This window comes from Meles meles, chromosome 6 (genome assembly GCF_922984935.1).
Source record: "Meles meles chromosome 6, mMelMel3.1 paternal haplotype, whole genome shotgun sequence".
NCBI lineage: Eukaryota > Metazoa > Chordata > Mammalia > Carnivora > Mustelidae > Meles > Meles meles.
Window position 1 is genome coordinate 55,267,645 of NC_060071.1, and position 8,936 is coordinate 55,276,580.

The window sequence follows — 8,936 nt, forward strand, 5'->3', positions numbered from 1 at the left end:
TCGAGCCCCACTCTCTGCTCAGTGGGGAGCCTGTTTCTCCATCTCTCTCTGCCTGCTTCTCTGCCTACTTGTGACTTCTCTCTCTGTCAAATAAATAAATAAATATATTAAAAAAAGATTTCATTAGATAAAGTTACAATATGTATTTTAAGAAATTATACAGATGAATAATTGACAAACTGGGTTGTCTGACTATAGACCCAGATAATACATAACAGTATCTCTTTAGTAGGGATTGTCTAAATTGTGTAGGATTCCTGCAATAGCAGTAAGGTAAAGTTTTGTTAATATGGGAATATTTAATATATTAAGAACAACTATTGTGTTAGAATTACTTTGATAGAAGAATGTCATCAACTTTTTTAAACTTCAAAGCCTTCTGTAAAGTAGGCATTTTTATCACTTCCCATCTTTTTTGAAATGTGAAATTAAAGTTCAGAAAAAGTAGTCTAAAGTCAAACAGTCAGTGTGACTTGACATCACATAATAAACATTAAGCCATGTATATCACTTGGAGAGTTAAAGAGAATGTTATACTTCAAGATATATTACAACTAATGATGGAAAATGACCAGAAGGACAACAGATGTAAATTATTTTTGTCAATCTACAAAGCCTGTGGAGCTGGCTTTAAGTCATTCCTCTTGCCTTGTGATCATAAGTAAGCTCATGGATAAGCCTGTTTACTACTATGTAATAGATTATTGACTATCCAAAACTCAAGGGGTTCTAATGAGAAAATAAAATTATTTATTTAGACATTGTTCTAAGCTCCTTCCTACCCTCCACGTATATTATCATGATCTCTTCAACATTTCTTATTCAGCAAATACACATTATATCTGGGATCTCAGAATCCTTCGCTTTAAAAGTCTGTGGTTCAGAATTCTGATCCCTTACTATTTCCCCTCCTTTAGGATTGTTGCAGAGACCATCTGCAGCCTGGATCCATGGATAAGGTCAATTCTTCAGTGGTGTCTGAATTTGTATTGCTGGGACTCTCTAGTTCTCAGGAGCTCCAGCTTTTCTTTTTTGTTTTCTTCTCTGTGTTATATGTGGTCATTGTGCTGGGAAATCTTCTCATTATCATCACAGTAACTTCTGATAACAGTCTGCACTCCCCCATGTACTTCCTCCTGGGAAATCTCTCCTTTGTGGACATCTGTCAGGCTTCTTTTGCTACCCCTAAGATGATTGCTGATTTTCTGAGTGAACATAAGACCATATCCTTCAGTGGCTGCATTGCCCAGATATTCTTCATTCACCTTTTTACTGGAGGAGAGATGGTACTACTTGTCTCCATGGCATATGACAGATACGTAGCCATATGCAAACCCCTACACTATGTAGTCATCATGAGTCGAAGGACGTGCACTGTGCTGGTAATGGTCTCCTGGGCTGTGGGATTGGTGCACACATTAAGCCAGTTATCATTTACTGTGAACCTGCCATTTTGTGGACCCAATGTAGTAGACAGCTTTTTTTGTGACCTTCCTCGAGTGACCAAACTTGCCTGTCTTGACTCTTACATAATTGAAATACTAATTGTAGTCAATAGTGGAATCCTTTCCCTAAGTACTTTCTCTTTTTTGGCTAGCTCTTACATCATTATTCTTGTCACTGTCTGGTTTAAGTCTTCTGCTGCAATGGCCAAAGCGTTTTCTACACTGGCTGCCCATATCACTGTAGTAATATTGTTCTTTGGACCTTGCATCTTTATCTATGTGTGGCCCTTTACCACTTACCCTGTGGATAAACTTCTTGCCATATTTTACACTGTTTTCACCCCCATTCTAAACCCCATTATTTACACACTAAGAAATAGGGATATGAAGGCTGCCATGAGGAAGATTATGACCCATTACCTGAGGCCCAAGAAAATTTCTGAAATTCCACTAGTAGCAAGGAATTCCCTTTATTAAGACACAATTCCTTTAAATTCCTCAAATTGATACTCTGTCTATAAATATTTTCAATGTGTTCTTGTGGCATATCTCAATTATGATGGAAGTGATGAGGAAGATGATGTAGAGAGTATCTAATAGATATTAACTAGTCCCTTCCCAGGTATCACCTAAGCAAAAGTTAAATATAAAAAAAAATAGGGGAAATATATTATGATTACTTGTTCTGGAAATGAACAGAATGACTATATGTGGATAGTATTAATGCTTTCACTGCTTTAGTTGCAGCATGAATATGATAGGGGGGAAAAAAAAGGGAGTACCTGATTCTTTAGTGGGCATAAATTTAGACATTTTTCCTGGTCCTAACAGTTTCCTAATTTGTATGCTGAAAAATCTATACAGATGAATAATGTTTTTAAGAATGTGAAAATGAGGGACGCCTGGGTGGCTCAGTTGGTTAAGCGGCTGCCGTCGCCTCAGGTCATGATCCCAGCGTCCTGGGATCGAGTCCCACATTGGGCTCCTTGCTTGGCAGGGAGCCTGCTTCTCCCTCTGCCTCTGCCTGCCACCCTGTCTGCCTGTGCTTGCTCTCTCACTCTCTCTAGCAAATAAATAAATAAAAATCTTAAAAAAAAAAGAATGTGAAAATGATTTTTCCCAACCAGAAGATAGCCATTCCCCTGATTCAAGTGTGTAGACTTAAGTGGAGATTTTTAAATTATGAAAACCCTCCCCTAACATCAATTATGCCTATTCCCATATTGTTTTCCAATAACTAACAATGCTTTAAAATGAATCAGGAGCTTGCATTTCAAATCTTTCATTTAATGGTCTTTCTATATTCAGTTAAGATAATTTCAGTTTCCTCTGAAAACACTGATGTTTTTGTCTATGCTATAAGTAGCTACGCAACAGTCTTTGCATTTAGACAAAATACAGAGTTCTTAGTGACAATGAATCAATGATAAACATACAATCTAACTGCAACCTGGATCCTGAAAGACCTCTGGATCTCTACCCTGAGTCTCTCAGGACCATTAGCGGATTTATTAATGTTGATAATTGTTTTTAAGGGCTTTTTTAGATGCTTCTCAAATTTTATTTTATTTTTATCTTTTAAATTATCCAACAGATAGTACTTCATTAGTTTTTGATGCAGTGTTCAATGATTCATTAGTAGTTTTTAAGCTTTCCTCCCCAACACTCCTCAACTCATAAAAGGTAATTAGACAAACATAAATATTATTAGTCTCTCCAAGGATGAAAACATGAGTTTTGCTTTTTGTTGTTTGCCTACTTATCTTCCCAATTCCATCTCATCTTTTCTGAAGCCAACTGTAATAAATCATCATTAAGTAAAATATTGAAAAAACCTTGGGAATTTCCTCTTCTCCCATCCCACTCAATTTTTACTCTTTCCATAGCTTTCTAGTTCTTCTGAGACCTGATATTCTTTTCTCTTTTCTACTCTCAAAGCTTATCTTCCAGTAAGGGTAGTTTAACAGTAATTTACACTTAAGTGTAAATTTAAATACATCAGCTACTTCTTCCAGAAATATGTACACATTGATTTCTTTCTAATTTTAGGATATCATTCCATCAGTAGTGAGAGGGGAAAGTCAGCAGCTGAGATCTGAAACAGTGGCAGAAAGAAGAGATCTTACCAATGTTTCCTGACTCTAAACCATGCAGGCTGCCTTGTTATTCTATTTAGGGAATGAGGTCCAACCTTATGATTCCCCTTGAATAAAAGACTATATGTACTGTATGATTTTTTTTTAATTCAGCCTATAGTACCAAAGTATTAGGGAGGCAGAATTCATTAGAAAGCTTATTAATTTCATTCTTTTTTCAATGACAGGTGATTTGATGCTAGATGATATGAAACGGATCCTTCTTGTTAGGTGTTTTATAAAAATGTTATGTTAACCATGGTAAACAATGAGAATAAATGTGTTAAGACTTTCAGAAAGTATGTAATCTGGTTAACTGGACCAGTTATTAGATATTCGAGCACTCATAACATTCTGTGACTATGGGATTCTTTTGGGAAAATATGATAAACATCATAGCTCTGCTTCCCAAACAACAGCATAAACACTTAAACATACGATTGGATATACATTAATATATTTTTTTTGGTAAGAAAAGTGAAAGTTACATTTATTTGGTCACCTAATGAATTAAAAATTTTACACATCTACCATTTGTTCTTTTTTTTCCATTTGTTTTTTTTATTTCTTTTCAGCGTAACAGTATTTATACATTATTTAGTATTTATATATATATAGTAACAGTATTTATACATACATTTAGTAACTGATTTCTGGTTTTTAGTTAAAAAATGACTAGAGTGACCTTTAACTGAGGAATGTATATGCTGTTTATGATACTGAATGAATCTTAAACTTTTACTGGAATCCTTGAAATAAAGTAAGTATTAAGGAGTCTGGGGGCATTTGAATAGCTCAGCTGGTTAAGCACTACATGTTTCTTGATTTTGGCTCAGGTCATCTTCTCAGAGTCCTGAGATCCAACTCAGCCTGGAGTCTGCTTCTCTCCCTCTCCCTAATCACATGTGCTCTCTCTCTCTCCCCTTCTCTAATATAAATAAATCTGTAAAAAAAATGGAGTCTGAACTTTCATAGCTAATATTTATAGAAGAGGAAATGTTTGAGTGAAAGGACTTCAAATTTTCCCAAACTCTTTGTATTTTTTCACATGGCGTGATTTATGTTCCTTATAAACTATTTTTGCAAGTTCTCATTCAAGAAAGGATGAAGTGCTATTTATACTTCAGTGAAGTTCTTCCAAAGAATGCCTGTAATGCCAGCAAAAACACACATTTTTTTTTTGAAGGGGTGGGGGGTGGGAGGTTGGGGGAGCCAGGTGGTGGGTATTAAGGAGGACACATATTGCATGAAGCACTGGGTGTGTGCAAAAACAATGAATTTTGTTATGCTGAAAAGAAATAAACACACACACACATTTTATTCTCAATTATTGGTGTAATCCCTTGACAAGCTGGATATTCAAAGTCCTACATTTTGAATGTTGACAAAGTTGACCACTTTCTAGACACAATTTCAGAGCTGTTAGAAGAATTTCTACTAATGCATAGCAGGGAAGAGAGCAATGATTAAAATAATGTGTGGAATTTCCTCTCATCAAAAGAGTAACAAGAGAGGGGGAGCGGGCTATGGACATTGGGGAGGGGAGGCGAACCATAAGAGACTATGGACTCTGAAAAACAACCTGAGGGTTTTGAAGGGTCAGGGGTGGGAGGTTGGGGGAACAGGTGGTGGGTGATGGGGAGGGCACGTTTTGCATGGAGCACTGGGTGTTGTGCAAAAAGAATGAATACTGTTACACTGAAAAAAAAAAAAAGAGTAACAAGAGCAGGTAAGTTGCTGAAAATAAAATACTCCATTTAATAGAGAAGAATCATGTTTTTTTCCTTTGTGTATTTCTTGACAAGGAAGCTCTATAAATTACCAATTTGTTGTCTCTTGACATGAAGTCCACTCTTCATTGGCATGCCTTGTGGTATCTGACCTGGACTCAAACCTTTCACTTTTGTCATGAAAGGATGCTGGATGAACACTACAGAAAAGAGAGGCTTTTCTTCCCACTGCCAGTGTCCTTAATTTCTTTCTCCTACACTGCAGCTGCCATGGGCTAGCCAGTGGCACTCACCCTCCAGCAAGTTTTGTTGCCAGTCTCAGCCTTTCATTTCCTGCTCCTCATCCCTCCATTTGGGGACCAGCTTTGTCCAGAGGCCTATTCATAAGCTCTCCAGAGAGTTCTGAAACTCACCCTTGGGGAGGGGATCCCCCTTCAAAGTCTATTCCTTCCCTGGTTCTCTCCTTCAGCCCTAGAACATTATTTGGAGTTCTCTTTCATCCCTTTTTTTGTACTACTACCAGTTGCTAAGTCTCCATATTCAACATTCCTTGTTCAAAATACCAGTGTAGTTTCTGTCTCCTGATGGCACTCTGACAGATACAGAAACATTTATGTATTTAGAAGATATTGAAAAGCCAGAAGCATCTAAAAGTGGTTGATAAAATATGACACGTAATGAGGAAACTCAAGAGCTGGCTGAACCAAAAAATGTTAGTGGTTTCATCTATTTATATACTCATAGTGTATGATATCATTTTTTGTCAACTATTTAATTTTTTTTCTCCTAAGACAACAAATGAAGTATTTACTAACTTAAAAAAAAATAAAATTTCACTCTCTGCTCCAAGCCGGTGTGACTATTTCCATAGCAAAAGTTTGGTTTTGTTTTTGCTCATTCGTTTTTCCCCAGTCATTCACGGATTTCATTTTAATGTGATAGGAAGCCTTGTATAGTGCTCTTTAATGATGGAAAACGGAGAATTCAGGTGTATGTAACACTGAATCCTTAAAGTTTGTATTAAAGTTTTAATCATCAGTCTGCTTTTCCTGAGAAGACCCTACTGAAGAGCTTTCCATTTGAAAAGATAAATCTCCTTGTTATCTTTAGCCTGCAGGTCAAGACAATTGCCAAGACAGAAGCAGCACCACTCTGTGTTAATGCATTTCTGTGTCATACATGCAATGATAAAAACAAACAAAATATAAAGCCAAGAGTTCATAGACTTTAACAAACTTTTTCATAAAATATTTCAAATTACTCTAGTTCCAGTAAAACAAAGAGAGACATTCATAATACTAAAACAAACGCTTTTTTAATTTACTGTCAACTATTTTTTTTAAAAGATTTTATTTATTTATTTGACAGAGAGAGATCACAAGTAGGCAGAGAGGCAGGCAGAGAGAGTGAGAGGGAAGCAGGCTCCCTGCCGAGCAGAGAGCCCAATGTGGGACTCGATCCCAGGATCCTGAGATCATGACCTGAGCCGAAGGCAGTGGCTTAAACCACTGAGCCACCCAGGCGCCCCTACTGTCAACTATTCAAGGTAACTAGCGATACATTTCACCTGGAATTGAGACACTAAGAGCAGTTATATTTTGTTTAAAACAAATCTTAATATAATTTGATAATACATTTTTTTCCATGGAGGTATTTTAAAATGATAATTTGAAATACTCCTTTTTTTTTTTCCCTGTCCGGTTTACAGATTTCTGTGGACCTTTCCTATATCCCTGAGGAACTGACAGAGACATAAATTTAACTGCAGAAAAATGGGGAAATAAAAGTACATTTTAGAAATCTGAAAATAACTTTTGCACTGCTTGTAATAAGACTTGTCAAATCCAAGCACAGACTATATTATTATTATGTGCCCTTGAGCAGATTACTTGCTTTTGATCAGGTCCCCTCCTTAAAATCTTTCAATTCCTATGCATTACTCTTAGGGAAAAAGAAAAGGAATCCTCATTAATCCAATTAATAAGGCTCTTGGCTCTCTATTCATATCACCACGCTAACCCACATCCTCGTTTAATAATATAGTTTTCCCTGATGGAAGTAAACTCCACAAGAACAGGGGCTTTGTCTATGGCAGGTGAACATATCCCGAATAACATTTATAATGTTATTTTTTGTAGAAGATATGGAGCCAAAAGCCAGGGCAGACTTATTTGTTCCTTCTGCTCTCAGAATGTAAACTATTTCTGCTATGTGTATGAGCTAAGTGGATGAGTAACACTTCAGACAAGGAATAGAAACTCAATGCATAGCTCAGAGAATAAAAGAGCTGAAGTGATGGAACAGACTCTAGAGAGATGAGACAATATGGCCAGTGGTAAGTGGACCTCAAGATGCTAGCTTAGGGTAAAAAGTGAAGTTTTAGTTCCATTAAAATAAAAATAACTGGAAATAATTTGATTCGTGTTCACCATACGGTAAAAGCAAAGCATTAGCAGTATAATTTCCAAAAATGCACAGTAACAGAAACCTCCAGGAGAAACACATTAAGTGACTACAAGGCACATCATGATGGTCTTTAGAAGATTGAAAAGGGAGAGAAGAATCTGATAACATCAAGATCCAGTATTTCATCATAGGTATTTTTACTTTTCTTTTTTTTTACAAAATTGTATTTCATCATAAATACTCCCCTTTAGAGAAGATCCTTGACATATAATATGCTGTATTTCCAGTATCTTGAAATTCCAAAGTATATCAGGACTAAATACATGAAGGATGCCACAAAGTAACTGAAACACCAATGAAGAAAACCTCTCAACTCTATTTTGTGACAGAGTTTTCACAATTAAAGAAAAAAACCACATCAGTCACTCCCTCACCCTCTGAAACATTTGCTGTTGACCCATTTCTATATTGGTTCTCCTACTTTGTCACAATATAGTCCTTAGTAAACTTAATGGTCCTGGTAATCTATACATCATCATACTAGTCCACTATATTGAAAGCACACAGTGATTGGATCTTTGAGTAGAAATGACATAAAAGAGGTAAGAGATAATCCCTAACATTTCAGGGATCTGTTAAGTCATTCAAGTTTTAAAGGTTTGAATACTCTGGGTATGATACTGAATCCCCTAAGAACATACAAAAATGTAATTTTGTTTTGTACTTCTTACCACTGAGAAAGAGAAACAGTGCTTACAGGCGCACTGAATCTTGGAGGCAGCATAAATTGCCTTGAAAACATGGCTTTGATGCCATTTTGGGTTAAGTCACACAGGATTTCCAATTTCCAATGAATCTTTTGTACCTAGTCCAGTTTTGAGTGCAAGCTGCCCTTACTACTCATGTTATGCAAAACAGGAAAGCCAGTCAAATAGAGGTAGGGATGATAAATAAGAACACTGTGCAGATTCTTTAGCAAAGCCACTTAGAAGAATGACAATGCTAACTCCTAGGATCCTAGAAAAGAAGCCCTGCATCCTGCAGCAGAGAACTACACTGTGGTTGAAAAGCAAACCCTAGGATGCTGCAGGGCCCTACCAGAGACTGAGTTTTCTAGTGTCAGAGACCATGGGTTTTCAGCTGACTATGTGACTAGCACTACTCATTATGAACCAAGTATCAACAAGTCACAATTTCTAGCTGTCACAGCAGTAAGCCAA

At 36.6% G+C, this 8,936-nt stretch overlaps 1 protein-coding gene across 1 annotated transcript; it reads left to right on the plus strand.

Annotated features, from left to right (window-relative positions):
* Positions 1-950: 950 nt before the first annotated feature.
* Positions 951-1,922, plus strand: LOC123944312 (olfactory receptor 4K5). Its single transcript, XM_046009287.1, has one exon. The coding sequence runs from the start codon at positions 951-953 to the stop codon at positions 1,920-1,922; it is 972 nt and encodes a 323-aa protein (XP_045865243.1).
* Positions 1,923-8,936: the final 7,014 nt, after the last annotated feature.